The 20,660-nt window shown below is 36.7% G+C and overlaps 1 protein-coding gene and 1 long non-coding RNA gene across 4 annotated transcripts in view; one reads left to right on the top strand and one right to left on the bottom strand.

The window, feature by feature from the left end:
• LOC125699536 (uncharacterized) overlaps positions 1-20,660 on the bottom strand; it is a 283,177-nt gene that overhangs the window by 166,150 nt on the left and 96,367 nt on the right. The gene's annotated exons all lie outside the window — the stretch shown is intronic.
• The window catches only part of KLHL4 (kelch like family member 4), a 67,820-nt gene that overhangs the window by 29,044 nt on the left and 18,116 nt on the right, over positions 1-20,660 (top strand). Inside the window, exon 2 of one of the 2 annotated variants that reach the window (XM_048959134.1) lies at positions 6,273-6,687. In XM_048959134.1, the coding sequence (XP_048815091.1) occupies positions 6,650-6,687 (38 nt within the window). In that variant the 5' untranslated portion in view covers positions 6,273-6,649. Of the gene's footprint in view, positions 1-3,276; positions 6,688-20,660 lie in introns of those variants that run through there. The other variant, XM_048959132.1, reaches the window with a different exon arrangement.

Genomic DNA, 20,660 nt, shown 5'->3' with positions numbered 1-20,660 from the left:
CAGCTGGAGCCAGGCTGAGCAACAATAAGATTGTGATGTGATTCTGTATGGCTTTTTGACAAAGTAAGAACTGAGCTAATGTGTGCTCTTGCAGGTGACAGGATCAGAAGGATGCCTGGTAGTAGGATGCTGTGAGATAGTTTGCTATGGAGGATATTGCTCTAAAGCACCTTTTCAGATGAGCTTTCAAAGCGATATCTATAATCATAAGATATTTAAAGTATTATTTCACTTGCACTGTTATGGCAACACAAAGGACAGATCAGAAGTCGAGGAAAGTTGATAGGAAAACTGATGACAAATGGAAAGGAAAATAAAGAAAGGAAAAAGGTAGACACTATGCTACAAAACAAAAAACAAAAACAGAAACAGACGTATACAAGAATACTTATTTTCACATCCATGGATGAAGCAGGCCAGTTTTTCTGAACCTGAATATGTGTCTGTGGTTGAACCAAAATGTGTACTGCAAGTTAGATAAATCCTTCAGAAATAATTGAAATGACTGCCTCAAACCACTCAAACACCTGTGCCAATGATTCACGGGCTGGTCTGGCCCAGTTCCATGACCAGTAGGGCAGAGGAATTCATAAACCTGAGCCTATGGGAAGCAGAAACAGCAGACCCCAAAATAATTAAAAACAGCGCCAACAATCTGAGGAGAAACAAATTTACTAAATACGGTATCAGAATGCAAGGTAACACACTATAATACAATATAATTAGAACTGAAACTAATGAATCAATTATTTGATTTATGAGAGTGTGTCCGAAAGGTTTAAAGGGCTCACTATAATGCTGAGGTGAGATGCGCAGTTGGGTCAAGAAGTGGGGACGAGAGAAAGCTGAAAAAGGGCAGGTCGGGTGATCCATGAAAGTTTATATCCCCCCTCTAAATGCAAAGTCCTCTGGGGTATGTAGTTCTTTTCTGGGACAGGTGCCTGAAACTAGAGCATTAACTCTTTAACTCCCAGTGCACTACATGATGTTGTGATGTGAAACACCAATAACCAAAGATAATAAAACTGTGACAACCTGCCCAATGGCGGGTAATTTTTCCATCAATATTCAAAGAACTCCGAAACCTCTGTTAGTGATTTGGAGGACAGGCAGAGCCACATTCTGAGGATCTTTTCCTGAAGCATATAGTGCCATTCCTGAGTCTCAGAAGCCATTCGTGGGATTGAACACTAAAAGTAGCTAAGAATTATTACATTCTACACTGCACTGAGATGCAACTGCCTCAAGGGCCTCCCTCTCTTAAAATTAAAGACAGCATTTAATACTTTATAAGCAACAGTGAACAAGAGTCACATTCAGAAACTTACCAGGGAAGATTGACCTTGGGCATAAGTCCTTATTCTGTCAAAGCTTTGAGATGACTTATGATAAAGACTTATACTGACAAGTGTCAAATCTAAATACTAGTTTTTTTGGAGGGTATGTCAGATCCTTTCTGTACTCTTTAGTATCTGATGATAATGGTTGGTAAATAAGAGTTGTTAGTGAATAAGCAAAAAATTGAAGTATTTTCTACTTGAAAATGGTATCATGATTCTTTTTGAAGTTTTGGAGAATTAGTGCCTGCTTTGATATAGCTGTTATAGAGAATAACAGCAATTAAAAGTTCTGTCAACCATTCTACTACTTAAGATCCTCCCTCCAATACCAGCACAAGACAGCAATAGACTGGAGTGAGTCCAGCAGAGGGTCACCAAGATGGCTGGGGGCTGAAGAATTTGCCCAGTGGATTGCCTGAGGGGAACAGGTCTTGTTCAGCATCACCCAGCAACTACAAGATCCAGAAATCTGAGCCAGGTAGGGAAACAGGCAGTCAGCATAACATAAAACAGGGGAAGTTTGACCAATGAAAAGGAATACATTTTCACTATTAGGATGCTCAAACATTAGAACAGGTTTCCCAGAAGGGTTCTGATGTTATTGTCTTAGGACAGGAGTTTGGACTACAGAGATTTTGAGGTCTCTTCCAACCTGAATTATGCTATGACAGTTTGGTAGAAAAAGATAAGTCTATGCTTCTTGTTTCACAATCTGATAGGCTTGCATAAACAGTTTGGTGTTGCCTTGAATACCTCCACAGTTCTGAACACCACATTTTCACAATTCCTTCATTTTTGATACAGATTATTAGTAAAATAAAAGGTTCTATAGAAAAAATGTGCAATTAAGCTGGTGGTATTTACAATGGCTGCTCTGAAAGTAACAACTCCTATTTTATTATGCTGGCTCATGACATCAGAGGTGTATGTTGGTGATACGGCAACAGTAGAGGCTGAACCTTCCCACCAGTACTCCATTACATTCTATTGTCATATTACAGATGGCAGCAGAGGGGCAGTTTGACAAAATGGCTTTTTACATGGAAACTCTATAGAAAATACTCTTGCAAAAGATAACGGGCAGAGAGAGAAGAATGAACTAGAGGAATACTTAGAGAATAAGCAAAAAATCACACAAGTTAAAAAAGAAAAAAGATAAACAGGCTACTTCTCAACTTGTAAATACATTAGAATTCAACTCTGCATGTATTTTGAGAGGGTGTGACATTTGCGTGCTGCTCAGAGTCAACACAGGGGAAAAGGGATGTTTCCTGTATTTCTAAAATACACAGTGCATTTTTCCTAGTACTTCTGCTGTTTCTAGAAAACAGCAAACCTATTTCTAATCATTTCTGGCCTGAAATTTTAGATTATTAAATCAGTTATACTGTTCTATTACAGCATATTGAAGTTTTAGCCAGTGTGGTAACAAGTTGTGTGAAGAATAATCTGCCCTACCTGAAACATATTCCATGCTGACTCAGGCTGACTTTTTGAGCAAAACATTCTCTTCAGGAAATCTGTACTCAGTTTTAGCTAGATACACTCCACATCTGCCAAAACATGTGCTGAGTTAGTAGGAAACAGAGTTATTTACAAACTGAAGTTCTGTTTTCCCATTCTCGAGTCAAATCCAAGTAATAGGCTTATGATGACATCTGCAAAAGGATTTAATGAAAAGAAACCAACGGAAGCTTTGTGAGATGATGAGAAATGATGGATTCAATGTATCAGAGCTGTTGCTAAGTGGAAATATCAAAGCTGCTTGGGTTGGCTCAGTGGCCTTATTAAGTTTGCAAGAAACCGTGTTTTCTGTTCACCTTCACAAAATTTTATCATAAATTATCATAGAGAGACTGTCTCAAAATAGATCTTGGACTGCAAGGCAATTCAATGTAGATGCAATCCTAAGGAATATATACAGATACCATTAAGTATTTTTACTTTTATAAAAGTGAGCAGTAGAACATTCATAAGCACGTAGGCTAACACTGAAAGGCTAAGTAATATTAAATCCAATATTAAATAGATGTAATGCCAAAAAAACAACATCAAAATCAACAAAAAAAGAACCCAAAAAACCCACAGCCTTAAACATAACTTGTATGTCTCCAGGAAAATTTCAGGCTGTTATAAAGTTGTCATTAAAGCGAGAAAACATCTTACTCTGACTTCCGAAAACACAATGGTCTCTCTTCCCCAATGGCCAGCATTTCTGTTTTTCCATTCACTCCCTACAAATTCTTTAAAATCCCTGAAATTAGGGAGCGGCTTCTTTATTTGTCTGCATTCTCAGCAAGCTTAAATTGAAACCGCTTATTAAATGAACAATCAGGCCTTTATATACTTCTTAATATAACTATTAAGAAGTTGAACAAGTTTTCTTATTTCTATCCATTCCTGAAAAACTGAAAATGAAGTTTTTAAAAACTGTGTTCCATTAACAACACTCACAGCCTGATATTCTAACACAGACATCCTTCTTTCATATTATTCTTACGTACATATTATTCAAGAATATAGTTTGTATTAGTGAAGAATTGTTACATAGAGTATTACTCAGTAGTGGATGGCACAGTTTGGAATGTTGAAGTGGCAGTCTTTGCACATGTGCAAATCACAGTGACAGAAATAACAGTGGCACCAGACCTGCTGAGACCCAGAGGCTCATGTCCAAGCACGAGCTGGCCCTCCTTCACTGAATGTTCGTTCACGTGTATGTTTAACTTCAGCAGCTCAGGCACACAAGTGAGTTCTGGCAGCTGCTGTGAGCAGTAACCCATAGCAGAGAAGTGGGGTCAGCACTGGAAGCACTTATGCCAAGGCTAGCAGGGGCCTCTATTTTAACTCTCACAAGTAGGAGTACATTATTTTTTCATATGAGAAAGGACTCTTATTAGCAACCAAATTTTGCTTGTTCTGTCCTCCACAAACACCTGCCCTCTTGCCAGAATTACAAATACATTCTGATGTAATAGTTTAGCCTCAATGTTTAGACTGGATATATGGAAAAAAGCTTTTTACAATATGGGTGGTGAAGCTCTGGAACAGATTATCCAAAGAGATGGTGGAAGCCCTGTCTTGGAGACAAGCAAGGTCAGCCTGGACTAGGCTCTGAGCAATCTGATAGAGTTGTAGGTGTCCCTGTTCATTGCAAGGGAGTTGGAATAGGTGCTCTTTAAGAGTCCCCTCCAATACAAATGATTCTATGATTCTGTATAGATGTATCAGATAGGTCTCTCAAATGTCCTCTCTTTTCAGCTTTTCCCTTCTTGCCTTTTATGGCCAACTTTTTCTTATAATTTCTTTTGTCTAAAGTCATTTCTTTCCTTCTATGCATCTAAATAGCATAACTTTCTCCAACTATTTTACAGTTTCTCTTTTGCCCTGGAATTTTTCCATCCACTTCATGAGACTGTGTATCATTTGACATAATTTGCTTGAATCTCAGGAATAGGAGAGAAACTTGGCAGCCCAGCATAAGAGCTGCTGTTTCTTAGTTCTATTATCTCAATTTGCTGATACTTTACAAAACTCTACTTCACATTTCACTGTTTGCACTACATGCAGCCAGAAAAGAGATGGCGGATTTCAGTGTTTGAAGGTTCAAAACCCCATCAGTGGAGTTTAGGAAATAGAAAAAACATCACAACAGAAGTCAAAAGGAGGTCTGAAAAAGAGATGTAAGATGTAATGGAGGGGGGTACCCTCCTTTAATTCTGAATCCTGTCTTACTGACTGCTGAACAATTTTTTGTTTCTGCATACTGCTTACAGATATATACATCATTAACAGCACACTGTGGAGAACATAACAAAAAAAAATCCTATTTATTTATTTATTTTGAATTGCAAAAACAGTGCACGTACATTATTTCAAAACACACAGATCCTGTGTGTTTTGAAATAACACAAGGCAGGGCAGTTCTCACAGCCCTGTCTCTTGATGAAAGGATGAGAATATGCCATCTAATAAATTTGCTGAAAACATGCTGCACTGTACATTATCAAAATAAAGATGTTTAAAAAAAAATAATCACACTCTTTTCATTGTCTGTGTGAAATTAAGAAGAGGATGACAAGAGGTGTTTACACAGGCACTTAGCCAGGAAGCTGTGTTTTCCACAGATACAGTCATTCAGGGACCACATCTCTGATTTTATGAGCTCCCTCTCTCTGTTCTCACACCCCTGCAATCATGACAAGAAATCTATCTATAGGTGAGAAAATACATAGCTCTGCACAGCATATTGAAATGCTACCTCTTTCCTTTAGGTAAGTGCTACCACACTGAGGCCATTTGTAGGAATTTTACACAGCAAGACAAACAAATGGAAACCTCTTAAGGAAACACATGAACTGCAAGATAGTTTCACAGTGAATCCTCACAAAAAATCTGTGCAAGGAGACTGTAAAAGAATTCTCCATAAATCTTCTGTGAAATGCAGCATTGCTGATTAGCAATGGAAAATGCCGTTAGATAGAAAGTCTTGTCACTTTATTTGTATGTGCTCTTCAGCATCTTAAGTTGCAGCTTAGGATCCCTCAGGATCATGTGAGGCTAGGTTATATATTAGGGAGCTGTGCTATAGTGCTGTGTGTAAGCCTAGCAGCTGGGTACTGTTATGGTTGCTGCTTTCCTGTGCTAAGCTGATTTACTTGTTTAAGGTCTGACCTCATCATCCTGTCAGTATGGATTCCCACCTATACAGTTAGCAGCAGCTTAGCATCGGCTCTAAGAGCTTGCAGTATATTAATCAGGAGAGAGAGCGAGCTACCGGTATTTGTTCTTTTGTTGTCTTTTCTTAAGAAGAGGAGTTGAAACACAAGAGATAACAAAGAATCCATTTCCTTTCTAGAAGAATAGGCTTTTGTCGCTTTTTTTTTCCTTTTTTTTTTTTTTTTTTCCCTTTTTTTCCTGAAACAATGTCAGTATCTGGAAAGAAAGAGTTTGATGTGAAGCAGATCCTGAGGCTCCGCTGGAGGTGGTTCAGCCACCCCTCGCAGAGCTCCGCAGGCACCGGGGGCTGCCATCAGCAGGAAGGATATGAGCACAGAGGGACACCGGTGCAGAACAGGTTGAAGAGCCACTCTCGGGACAGAAATGGGCTGAAGAAAAACAGCAGTCCTGTCCACCACAATATACTGGCGCCTGTGCCCGGTCCAACTCCAGCGCACCACCGATCGATTCAAACCTGGCACCAACAAAACCTCATAGAACAGCTTCGATCAAATGAAGATATTCCCAAAGCAAACACAGAGGAAAACTGCGTCAAGGAAGATTCAAGTAAAACCCCACAGGAGTTGCAGATGATCACAGAGGAAAATTCAGATGAATCTGCAGAGAGGTAGGAGTTTTAAAGTCTGCACTTCAAAAGCAGTACTTCTATCCAAGTTATTCCCTAAAACTGCCTTTGTTCTTAAGCAGAATTCTTTACTGCGTTAATCTCACTTTATGCATGTGCACACCCACACTCATACAAATAGAAATGCATTCCCATTAAGAAGTGAAGGATTGTGAAATGTAGAGGTTTAATCTGTCATTTCAGAACCTCCAAAAAAAAAAAAAAAAAAAATCCACCAGCTTGTCAAATTTTTCCTATTACAGTTTATGAGATGCTAATTCTTTGTCTTGACTTACTATGTGTAAAGACATTAAGAAATGAGCCTTCTGAAATGCTGTCCTCATTCTGACTTTATCAATGGGTGCAACTTTGACAAATGAGAACTGCTGAAGATGCGCAGTCTGCGTGGTTGCCATCAGTTTGTCAAATTCCTCACTGCCTTTTATCAGTGCCTTCTTGACAAGTATAATTAACCTTGAACTAAGTGGAAAGGAAGCATCATTACTTGCTTTTTTGAAGGTTTCTTTAAAATAACATTACTTTCACAGCTTGTTTGGCACACTAAGGGACAAATATTTTGGAATAGATGATCTTGCAGGTCGTTTCCAACCTTGTGATTCTGTAATATTTTCTGTGCGGTCAGGTTAAAAGATATTACAGCTATGCCAGCTTGAAGGTCTAAGAACAAAGAAAGAGCTATTTTTAAGATGTTTGTAGGGAGAAGAAAACAGGAGCTCAAGTTATTTGGTTAAACATGCCATTTAGATTGATGATGTTTTCAGAACTGATGTCAGCAGTAATAGCTCCTACAACAACAAATTTACTTCTCCTTTATCCCTACTTTGACTCAAATTATGCATTTACAATGCAATTATTTGTACCATTAGATAAGATTGCCATCAAGTCTTTGGGAATAATTTCAGATATTTATACTGTACTTAAATAGAAATCCATCTTAACTGAAGTTATAGTTTCTTTCAGTAAAGCAAAGCTGACAGTTTGTGTATTTTTAGGAATTGCTGTTTTTCAAGTTGTACATCTGGTATAGGGAACATTTGCAGACTGAACGGAAAAAAATGCCTTTCAAAATGTCATTCTGAAAACATGGATGCTATGTAAAATCATTACAAAATAAAATCAATGAGGTAGGATAGTTTTGTATGCTCACTCATGTACTAGTTTGTTGGTATAACTTCAAATAACTTCATATTTCCGGAGGGGGGGGAAGCAAACATAGGTGCATCTTAGAAAAAAAGTAATTTTAGTTTGAAAAATATAAAGAATGGTGAATAATCAAGATAAGTCTGTTGTCTGATGAAGAAAGTTAAAAAAAAAAAAAAAAAACAAACATAATTCAGTTTGGAAGGTACTGAGGCACTGTCTTCTAAAATGAGATGTGACATTTTCTCCACCTATATAAAAACTTTATGCCAAGACTCATGAAATGTTGTTCCTTCATATTCATTCAAATTTTTGTTCTTCTGTTGAGTTGTTCAAATTTTCAGATTTTAGAAGAATTTTGGGAATGTGTGTCATAACCTATTGCTATAGTCATGTGTGCTTTCTGTAAAGTTATCAGGAAAAACATCTTATGCATGTTGTAGGATAAAGGAATCCTTAAACACCTTAAACGCTGACACTGTTTAGAAAGTCAATTGCCACTATGTGTTTCACTCTAATCAAAATTTTATTTCAAGGAATTAAAATATATTCTTAAAGATGCTATAACATAGCTCCAATTTCTTAAGTATGTATCAGAAGAAACTGCTGAGCAAATAATCTGTCTTTCTCTTTTTCTGTAGCATCCAACACACGGCACACAAGAATTAATATGCTAATCACGTGGTAGAAAATCAGGCATTTGGAAGTTCCCTTAACTGCATCTTCTTACACTCCTAAAGTCAATGAATAATGAACCATGTAATTATTGCCTCCATGTGCTCTTTTGCATTCATACCTGAGGATACTAAAAATGACTTCATACAAATTTTCCTTTTATTCTGTAAAAGGAATCTTATCTTCTGAGCATTGACCCTAATCCAATCATTTTACCTCTGCCTACAGAAGTTCCATTTTCAGCTGGGCTCTAGAGAATGACAAGCTGAACACACTGCTACTTGTCACTTGAACATTCAAAACAGTGGGAAAGGTTAGGAAATCAGGCCAACACTTAAATCTTAAACAGGATACGTGCACAATTTCTACTAGCAACTTAATTCCTTCTACCAAAAAAAGCTGAGGAAACATTAGAAGAATATTCCTTATTTCTTCAAAATAAATTGAGACATCTCCCTCCAGAAACCTCAGAACTTACTGACTTCACTATATAGGCAGGATATGTCAATTTGATGAAATATGGGTTGTTTACTGAGGAAAAAAGGTAAATAAAGTTCCAAAGAACTGTTCCATTTTGAATATTCTACCATGAATACACTTAATCCTGTTTTCTTCAACCTTTTTGGTGCTCCCGTACCCAAACAAAATAAGTAGCCCAAAACCTTTCTGACATACAGGCTCCTTCCTGAATACTAGCCCTTGACAAATGGCTGACAAAGAAAATGAGAATTTAAGGGATAAGAACTCATTATTTTTTCAGTAATGATACCCAATTAAGATGTGACCAACCAATAAATACTACGTGCATACAGATAAATAAATTGCTTATTGACACAAGGTTAGGATAAACTTCCCAGTGTGCTTGGGGACTGTCTTCTTGCTAGAAGAACACACTTAAAAAGTATCAAACATATTCTGGAAGCATTTTAAATGGTGCTCCTTGACCTGCAAAAAGATCCTTATGAAGTTCGCACCTGTAGTTTTGGAGACATATGGATTTTATGTGCCTAGACTGATTCTCTCCAACTGACTCCTTGAATGAGGACCTTCACACGTGTGAAAAACAGAGAAACCAGTTAAAACTGAACAGATGCCAACTTCTTTTGTTTATTTGTACACTGCATTTTTTGCTATAAAATACTGTGGGATTACTGGGATAGTCATAAGGCTAAACCTGCAGAACATGGACATGCAAACAAAGAGTAAAAAACATCAAATATTTCAGGTTTGGCTTAAAGGAAGTAGGAACTTAAGTGAGCTCTGAAACAATGTGTGGTAAATAAACTGTGAATTGCTTCTAGGTCATAAGGCATGAGCCTACTGTATACTTTATCTAGCCTGTTGATAATTTCAGATTTCTTTTAACTATCTGGAACTTGATAAAGTTCAAGTTTTCCAGGGATATCAAAATTCCTTGAAGAAATCCTATTTCTTTCAAAGAAAATGGTCTGGAAGTGAACCGTAGAAAATCCCAAGATTTCACTGTTAGATTTTGTTTGATGATCGACAGAAACTTTATTCTCATGTGCAAGATATGGAAAAGCACTTGTGCAAAGAAACTAAAAAGGCATTCATACCTCCTAATAGGAAGAATCCATGATATTAAATTACCTTGATTAGTTTGCTTGATTAATTCTGTACTCACAGACATGACTGTACTGATCTTACAGTGCAAGAAGCATACCTATTATTTATTTACATTATGCTATGTTGCCACATCAATTTATGCACACCTGCTGGAAGGTATGTTATGGTTCTGTAAGTATACTATTGAAGACCATGTAAGCTGGCAAAGTGTGTGGGTACCTCTATTCCTTCTTACCCAAAGCAGTGGGATTTCAATAGTGAATATAGCATCCATTCAACATTTTTTTTAATGCACTTTTTGTAATTGTATGGCTGAAAAACCTCACAAACCCACTTGGTTGACAAACCAAGTTTGACAAGTTTTGGTAAAGATATATGCTTTCTAATTTTCCATATGAAACAAAATATACTTCTAATTAATTTTACTACACTCTTTTGATGTCATAATCCACGCAGCTGATGCTGATGGGTGTACTCAGATACTCAGGAGGAGCACCTTAACAGAGGCAATGCATTTTCTGTAGTTACTACTTGTGATCAATTATTTTGACAGTTCCTTTTGTGTAAGACATGAAAATTCATGTCATCTTTTTTTCATTGCCAACAATATAGAAATAACTAACAATTCCCCTTATTATCACTGACACATACATACATACGTACACATATACACAAGATTATTTCACATACTATCAGAGATTTCCCTAAAATTCTTATTTCCCTTAGCAGATAATAGCCTTGGCTCACAGTACAGTGAAATAAAAGCTACTTGAAATAAAAAATACCCTTTTATTTGTTGCAGTAGCCCAAAAGACATTCAACAGGACACATTATCATAGAATATCCCAAGTGGGAAAAGACCCACAAAGACCACTGAGTTAAGCTCCTGGCCCCACAGGAATCTAAAAACTGATGTCTGAGAGCACTGTCCAAGAGCTCCTTGAGCACTGCTAGCTTGGAGCCTGCCTGCTGCCCTCTGGTGCAGAACCTTCTCCTGACCCCTAACCTCCCCTGATGCAGCTCCATGTTGGTTCCCTTAGGTCCTGCTGCTGTCACCAGCAAGCAGAGCTCAGCGCTGCCCTGTGAGGATCTGTAGGCAGCCATGAGGCCTCCCCTCAGCCTCCTCTTCTCCAGGCTGAGCAGCTGCTGAGCTTGTGATTCATGTGAGCCCTGCACCAGGACATGTTCCCTAACCATCTGTACATTTTTGCAGTTCTTTGTCCCTAAATATAGTACTTCCAACAAATCATTTTTATCAGATAACATCTCCAGTAAAATATTACTTAATTCTGATCCTAAATAGAAGCTAAGAAAATATTTTTGTTTTATGGAGAATTTTGCAGTTCTTTAATACTTTATATGTTGACTTATATGCAATATACGTTAAAAAGATGATTTTATGTCAGTCTGCTATGGACAGCCAAAATGCTTCATTACAACCTCAGGGAAAAGCAGAAAGTAACTGTCTGCTAAATATAAGCTTTAAATAAAGGTCAAAATACAAATTTGAAGCTTGGAATCCATTGGAAATGGATTATTTAAGATATTGTAGTCAATCTCCTCTCAGAAGTGATGGATATACAGTCTATGTGGCATTTCAATATTTTAATGCAGTGAAAGAAAGGTTTGCAGCTGGGGAAAGAGGATGGCATTTTTGGCAATAATGTTGGAAGAACAGCCCATTGGCAACAATGAGATGCTGCATCTGCTGGTGCCAAATATTACTTCAGTTTTACTTATCAACTGAGAAAAGACATAGATAATTAGTGGAGCTATGGTGAGTTTTGATAGTATTTTACTGTAACTCTCTCACAGCTGTTTGTAAAAATAGGTGAGAGTACTGAGAAAATTTTCTTGTGACATCTACTGTTTGCTAAAAGTAGAAAATCTGTGAAGTTCTAGTAAGTGGCATCTCATGCAAAACTGAAATCAAAAAGCAGAATTACCCTTTTCTTTGAAGTTGTTAAACTGCAAGGAAGGACAGGACTTTTCAGGCAATGTGAGAATGTAATGAACAGTGACTACTGGAGTCATTTGGACTAAACAAATGCTATTGCCTTCTATAGGATCCCTCGGTACAGAAATGAGAATCAATGCCTCAAAAGCTTCTTCAGCAGATTTTATGCCTATTTTCTCCTTCTACTGCAACATCATTGGAGAAGCTTGACACACAGGCTTACATTTAACATGCATAGCTTTCAAAGATGAATTATTAGACAAGGGAAAAAATACCATTTAATAGTAATTTAAGAAACTATGACAATTCTATCAATTTCAAACCAATTTCTTTATGATTCAATTATCTTCTCATTTCTTCTCCATGCAGCCTGCTCTCAGCAAAGACAGCTGCTAAATTACTTCTTAAAGACTAATTACTGTTCTTAAAGTCTCTGCCTAATGTCTCCAAAAAAAGTTAAGGAGATGATTAAACACATGTGACCAATGCAGAGCATGTTCTACAGACATACTGAACATGTGCAACTGTGAAATCAATAGCATGTGAGATCAATTGTACGATTATTGAAGCACTGTTGGAAAAGGGGGAGTTTGCTTGATTTGAAAATTACAGACAGAAATGTAAAAGAAATGAACAATTTATGTTCATAGTTCTAAGTAAACAACTCAGACGCACAGAAAACATATTTGCAATACTGCCATAAGGAACATTACTAAATCTTTCACAGTTAAGGAAATAAAGAGATTTGATGCAGTAAATCAGCTAGAGTTAGCCCACTGCATACTAATTTATTCAGCTAGAAGAAAATAATGATACTATATTTTACGAATAACTATATCAGGTGATATAATAAAGAATATGCCTTGTATATAATATCTGTAGGTATGCAAGATAAATAAATACAGAAATGCTGAAGTACAGATTTACAGAATGAGCTTAAAGGGAGTATAGGAACTAAACTCAAAAATCTGTAAATCAAAACTGTAAAAGTTTCTTCCTGTGTGTAATCAGGCCCCACATCAGTGACTCTATGCTCAGACTCCACCACTCAGCTCCAACAAATCTCCCAACTCTCCTCCTCCCCCTTTCCCAAGGAAATGCTTAATAGTCAAAATTCAATTCAAAGCTAATTAAAATAGATAGAACAAGAACTCATGGCCTGGGTCTTTCCAACAATTCTGCTTATCCACTAATTACTACCATAAATCATCTTATATTTCATTCTAGAAACTGTTTTCATTTTATATGATGAATCAGGATAATTCACTAAAATTCTGTCTACTGCTCACGGGCAGAAAGATAACTAAAAGCATGTAGAGGACCTTGTAGATATTATATGCACGTGAAGTTAGAATATATGATACCGTATTTAAATGACTTTGCTTTAAAAACATTTTGTCAAGAAATAGGGCACAGATATAGAAGGATACCTTACTTAGAAATGAAACAGAACAAAATAGAACACTGTCAATTATTTTCTTCATTATTTTATCAGCTAAAACATACTTAGGCTAAATAAACGTTCATTGGAAAAGAACGAGTCCTCAATCTTTCTTTGGCTCTGCTAGGCATGTTTTGAAATTTGTTGGACAAGAATCTTTCCCAAGGACTAGCAATTGACTTAACCAAACACAAGCTCTCCAAGACTGCTTCTAACTTGTAAAAGATATGACCTCACAAGTAGCTGTGTTAGGAATTCACAATCAACATCCACTGATTCTATCTCAGATTTGCTACGTGTTTCTTATATAAATGCAGGGAAACAATTTAGCCTCTTGGTATTACTGCTTGTTTATAATAAAGATAACCTTGGATACCTATTTTCTTATGAACACATTAAGAACTGATTAGTTTTTTCAAGTACCACAATTTGCCTGAAACCTGCTAGTAACATGCAAACTTTAAACATGTACATTATAACTGGTGCATTATACTATGTAATTCTCAAGATAATACCACATAATGTATATAGCTCCCGTGATTATAATATCACAAAAGTCAGACTACTACTTGAACTAGAAGTTTTCTGTTGCAACCAGTGATAGTGACTACCAGCACAGTTATAATAGTGTTTTGAACAGCAAACACGAAAGGAATACATTTGACAAAGTGGAGAGCCGCTGTCACCATTTGCTATGCTTGAGTTTACCTCATTAATTAGAAGTCAAGAGGAAGGGAGGCACTCTTGCAAGACAAGCATTTTCAAAGCCTGTTCATTTTAATAGAAGTTGGGAAAATGAACCTTTTTGAACAGTGAAAACATACCTTGATTTAAATGGAAATCATAAGCAAACCACTAAGAAATCCTAGGAGCTGGAGAAAAGCTATTTTGAGCTATTACATATGGTTTGCGTTGCCAGGGAAACCTCTTCTACAGTGTTCATTTAGCACAGATGCCCAGGAAAGCTCTGCGTCTCCTTGTCACACCATTTCAGAACGTGAAGAAATAGAGAAGCACATAGACACACACGCAGACAAAAATATCTCAGTAATTTAATCTTAGTCACGTTCTGTGTTTTTGGTGGGAGTAAGGTTTTTTTTTTCAGTTCTTCCATGACCACTGTGTTAAAGAAAAAGCTTTGTAATTAGAAAACTCTGTTTCCAAGCAGGATGTTTGTTGAAATATTACCTTCAGTTGTGATCCATTTGAGTTCACATACAGATAGCAAGCTATGTAGGCAAAGGCTTTGCCTGTGCCATATACATAGGGAAAATACAAGGAGAAAGTCTGGTGATGGCATTTCTGACCCACCCTTCTGACCCCTGGCCAGATTTGACTTGCCAAAACACATCATATAATCTGCTTCATTGCTGCAGCCGAGCAGGCTTTACTTCAACAGTGTTGGTCATGCTCCCTTTACCTCTTTAGACCTCAGTTAGGTGATAGCCTAGAAAGCAGTTGCAGTCTGCCATGACCAAGGACTCACCTGCCTCTCTGTTGAGCAGGCAGGAGAGCTCAGATCACTTCCACAAGCACTTGTTCCAGGGTGTGTATTAACTACACAAATACAGCCCCAAACTAAGGCATAGCACCTGGACAAACATCTAAAGTCCAGGCAAATGACTTTCTACTCCTGACCAGGTGGTCACATAGAGAGGTAACACAGGGAGTAAGCAATAAGAGAAATTTGCATGGTGTTTTAAAAGGAAAGAAGCAAAAATATAAATCCATAGCTACAGTGCTCCCTTCTGAGTTTTGAATCCTTGTTTTGCTATGGGCTGAGTTACTGTTCTTCCAGTGACCTAAAGCTTCTGTGTGACTGAAGTTTTGGGCTCTAAGTGACCTTGATACACGTCAGTCATTTATATAATCTTAATACCACCAAACTTGGTTTAGACTGGTTAGGAAAGAGGTAGAAATTGATTTTTGTTACAAAGTAATTTAATTAATGCAATAAAACCAGCAGTTATTTTAGACATCACACTACAGCTTTCTAAAGAAAATCCTCCAATTTGTCCAATATACCTAATAATTCTGTGCTGCTTCTCTGAGTCATAAACTGTAATTTAAAACATATGTAACACTGAACTAAGACTGCAAGAAGAGCTTTAAATCAACCATACCTACATATCAGTTAGCATAATACTTGTTATAAGCATTTAAAGATTGAAATGCTTGTTCTGAGTCACAATTTTAACTCTCACAGAGGACATTAGTGAAGATTACTTCCAGTCTATCTAGCTAGTTTACAGAAAACTACATGCAAAGACAGAAATTCCTTTCTATGTGATTACTTACAAAGAAACCCCACTATTCTACATTCAAGTACCATGGCTTAGGACGGGCTTTTGATCTCTCTCTCTGAGATGCCTGACCTAGTAAAATCATCTGGCAGTACAGCCAACTCAGTCTCTTGATAAATCTTGTCATAGTGGATTTATAGGTAACGTTAAGAAAGGTTCCTGTGAAGTTACAGCCTTGAAATCATGAAGGAGCCAGACTGTTCAATCAGAACACAATGAAGCAGTGAGAAAAGCACAGAAAGGAACAAAGTTGTAAGTCAGCACTAATTTTTTTGTCCTCATTTGTTTTTTCATTCACTTAAGGATGGCAGACTCATCTATAAAACAAATTTAGTTTGGCTTGGTGCTAGACTATGCCAATAAAGTTGCTCAGTATGAAGCTCCCATGAGATGCCATAGATGTGCCAGATGTGCCTCTGACTTCCTCTCCAGAGGAATTCAATATGCATCTCAATTACTGGTTAGCTGTTTAAATTAATGCTTCCTTACACTGTTCACTTAGAGTTACAGTGAATTCAAAACTGAGTTGAGCACATAAGCAGGCCTTCTCCTCCGCATGGTCTCTCATCAGAAGTCTCTCTGAAACATGCTTAATGAAGTAAGAATCATGGAACTAATTAGTTTCATCTGGCAGTAATCATGGTTGGGTTTAAGCAAAATTTGTTGACATTTGTTTGTTTCTGTTTTCTGTCCTCTAACTAAAAATGCCAAATCCAGCATCTAGTCACTATTTTTCATTTTGCACATTTTGACAACTTGAGATAATGTCTTTTTTGTTCGTTAGGGAGATGCTATTAAATTACCTAAACATATTATCACCAGCTACATGAAAGTTGAGCAAGGAGTAAGCAACTTCACCAAATTTCTCCTTCAAAGAGTTTTAATTTTCACCAATATCATCTTATAACATAAATACTGAGTTAGAAATCATGTTATCGCAGCGATGCTTTCAGAATTCTTATTGGAGTCTTCGAGTGTGCATTGATTAAGGCAACAGAACATTCCACATAATTTATATTTTTTCTTACATGCTAAATTTTTATGAGCAACGATTTTCTTATCTGCCTTAGGAAAAACACAATAACTAAAATATTTTGTTTAAAATCAGAACAGAGGTGAGATTTTATATGGCAATATATATACTTGTATATTTTTTACTGAAACATTTCACTCAGTTGTTATTCTCCGTTACACAATGGAAATGAACAGTGTTAATTCTTTTGGAGGATCACTCTGAATGATGATTTGAGATAGCATTAATTTAAATGATTTGTCTGAGACACTTCATCATTAAATACAGATAGATTTCTATTATAATAAAACATTCAGGGATATACATCTAGTGCTCTCTCCAGACTGATTAGATATTAACAGAGTCCCAATTTTTATGAGTTCATCTCATGCCACTATAAAATTTATAGTAAAATTTCATATTCAGATTATTCTGAATCAGGAGGAAAGCCATTATTCAATTTGAAAATCCCTATTGCATTGCAAATGTTAACACTAACACATCACTGTGATAAAAGTCTCTATTTACACTGTATGGCCACCAAGAATCTGAAGAAATAGCTGCTGAATTTTGCTCCTACAGTCCTTTCAGTGATTTGAACAATGTGCACTGGATCACTAGAAACTCCCACGTTCAGCCTACAAGTATTGCACACAGGGCTGTGGCACTCTCAGGGGGCTGCACTGTGCCATTGGGAAGGCAGTCTGGGGCCTGAAGTGCAAATCCTCATCATAAAGGCCTGCAAAGTGCTGAGGTGTTTTCCAGTGGAATTATCCCACCAAAAGCATGCTTCCTATTCACAGGATAATTTAAATAACTTAGTCTCAATTCATTTCATTATGAATCATAAAGTTATCTTAATGTCAACTGGAAAAGGTGGTAAGTTTCTGTTTAAAATTGCAAAAAGAAATTATTAAGGATACGCTGTTTTTCAGATATCCAAGTTCTAAAGGCATTGTCAGTGTGAACTTTCAAAGGAAGTTGGCAATCTCTCTATTCACCTCAGTAACTGTACATTTCAGTTGTTTACTTCTTCCTTTGCTACAGTTATTTTGTTATTCCATTGCATGTTAATGTTCCATACGTTTTAAGATCATAATTTTTGATCCACAACGTTTTGCACAATATTTAGATGTTATATTTACCAGCAACATCTAAGAAAGGAGACAACTACAGTAGAACTATTAGGAAAGATTGAATATTAAGGTAGAGGTTAGGACAACTACTGACTGCATGTTGTCAGCAAGCAATTAGTACAAGTGCATCAACTTTATTTTATGCTATGTTCAAAAATGGCTTTCTGATAGAAATATTTTTCTTCATATCTCAACCAAGTGATGTAGGGGCCCTACGATTTGGCATAAGGAGATAGCATCTCTCAACCTCCAGCTCCACGGCACCTCCCAACAGCGGGTCACCAAGCAGCTGCATGGGGGAGAGTCTGCCTATGTGGGGGCTGACTGTAGCTTTCTTGAATAAGCACAATCAGAAGGAAAAAAAAAAAAACGATGAGTTGCATTGTAAATATTGCTGTACAAACGAACTGATGAAGTTGCAGTTTTGTCTGACACTTGTCACTGCTAAAGCACATCCAATAAACCTCAGAGTTGTCACACGGATGTTCTCAGCTGTGATAAAGGCCTAAGATGCCTAATGTCTCCTAGCAATGCCTCTAACTGTCACCTAGTTTGCTGTTATGGATGGGGTGAGCTAGAGCTCAAAATAATAACCTGTAAGTAACAGTAATGACTGAACTGATGGTTGAACTGGACTTCACAAGTATTAGAAGAAAAACACTTTGGTGCTTTCAACAAATATCCAACACAAGAGTGGTCACTACAAAAATATAAACAGCCTCATCAAGAACAACAAATCAAAATATGCATTTCATTATCTGGTTTTCATGCAATATTATGCTTCTAAGCTTCCTAATCATTAAGGGCTTTTCTTTTTGTTTTTTTGGCCACAGGCACAATTAATGAGGCACTTTAAGATCACTCTGAGTTTAAACAGGACATGGCAATTAAATGGCATTTATGTTTTATCATGTTATAATTAAATAAAGATGAAAAGTGAATTTATCATTTATAAACTGATTAATGAAGTGTGCTGTGTTGATTAATGAAGAGTACTTTATGAAGACAGAAATTGATTTTAATATAATTCAGCAATTTAAAGAATAGTAGAGAATAGGCCTGGAACGAACCACAAAACTTGTCACTTCCATTCCCCTAACCAAAGGAAAGATTAAATTTTCCCTCCACATCATCACCTCCAAGTAAGAGCTTTTTTTGGGATACATTACAATCTAGCTGTTACCTTATGTCTTCTTATCCTGTAGCTTGTTCAGGTAATTACTCACATGCAAGTATGAGCAGGTCTTTGAAAAGTAAAAATTTGCCCAAAAGTCAAAAAAGTTGGGGGAAAGATAGCACTTTCTATTTAAGTTCTGTTCCCCAAATTTGTCAATTTGCTATTAGTTAACTATGTGATGATTATACCCTATTTCTATTGTATACCTGTCTGTAATGAAAATACGGAGCAGCATCAGATGCAGAATTCAACTGCAGTTCATTGAGAACATCTTCTGGCATGGAAAAATTTTAAGTACCTATACAAGCTGTTGCTAACTATTTATTACACTTAAGACATGCCACCCTGGCTTGATTTTGAAAACGTCATGTGAAATACTGTCAGAAGTCATCCAAAAGCCAAGATGACTTCTGACATCTAATTCTTTTCTCCCAGTAAGCTTTGTTATCTTGTCATAAAATAAAAAAAAAAAAAATTGCTATGACATGATTTGTTCTGAACTGCCATGCTGGCTGGAATTTATCTCCTTGTTGTCATTTAGATACTTAATATTGTTTGATTACTTTTTCGGGTTTTCAATTTAGAAGGTCTGCTCAAATATTTTGTGTTCCTTTCCCTTTCCCTTTCCCTTCCCTTTCCTTTTCTAAACAAAAGTACCATATTTTCGCTATGCTTTACAAGTCCTTATGGGAAAACTGAAATTATTTCACTTGGCTCTCTACCTAAGATGAAATTTGTGCAGCGCAGCAACTTTGAAATCATTTAAGTATAGATTTACCTTTGCTCTCTCCAGGATAATCTGAAATCTTAAGTTCTAAATACTAATGCCATTGGTGTTAACACATCTCAGCATCCTAGTCAGCACTATCACAAAGGTGGCATTAAGCTACTCAGGTTTCTGATTCTTCAGAACAGTTTTTAGTAATTTCCCTTCTGACTAATTGAAAACTAATTACTTTAGTTTTCACAAGGCCATCACAATGTACCTCTGGAAATCTTATTACTTAATACACTTCAGATTTTTTTTTGTCCAAACTCATACGTATTTTATAGAAAACTAGTAATTCTCCATCCACTTCATGCTTCTGGGTAGATTTGCATGAATGGTGAGATCTCTTAATGTGTTGTGTTCTCATGGAACAAGACAAGACAGGCAGATACATTCAAGTTAACACATCTGCAGCTAGCTTGCCTATCTCTGAAATGCAGTCTGCAGCACCTCTGATTTTATTTCAACATCAGACTTACTGATGTTTTTCTCGACTTCCTCCTTCAAGGTACTTGAACCTCTGTCTTCTTTAAGTTCACTGCATTTTTCCTCCCTAGATTTAAATTTTTGAAGCTCTGTATTTCAGTTATCTGCGTATCAGTAATAGTCACACACAGAAGGAAACAGAGAAATATCTCAGAATTTAATTTACCCCCTCCATATTATACTATACTTACTATTTTGAATCAGCTGGTGAAAATAAACCGTCAACTACAGAATTATATTTACAAAGTTAGCCAGTGTTGGTTTTTGTTTTT

This window comes from Lagopus muta, chromosome 13 (genome assembly GCF_023343835.1).
Source record: "Lagopus muta isolate bLagMut1 chromosome 13, bLagMut1 primary, whole genome shotgun sequence".
Lineage (NCBI taxonomy): Eukaryota > Metazoa > Chordata > Aves > Galliformes > Phasianidae > Lagopus > Lagopus muta.
The sequence above is the reverse complement of the archived record's forward strand: the minus strand, read 5'-3'. Positions and strand labels throughout refer to the sequence as shown.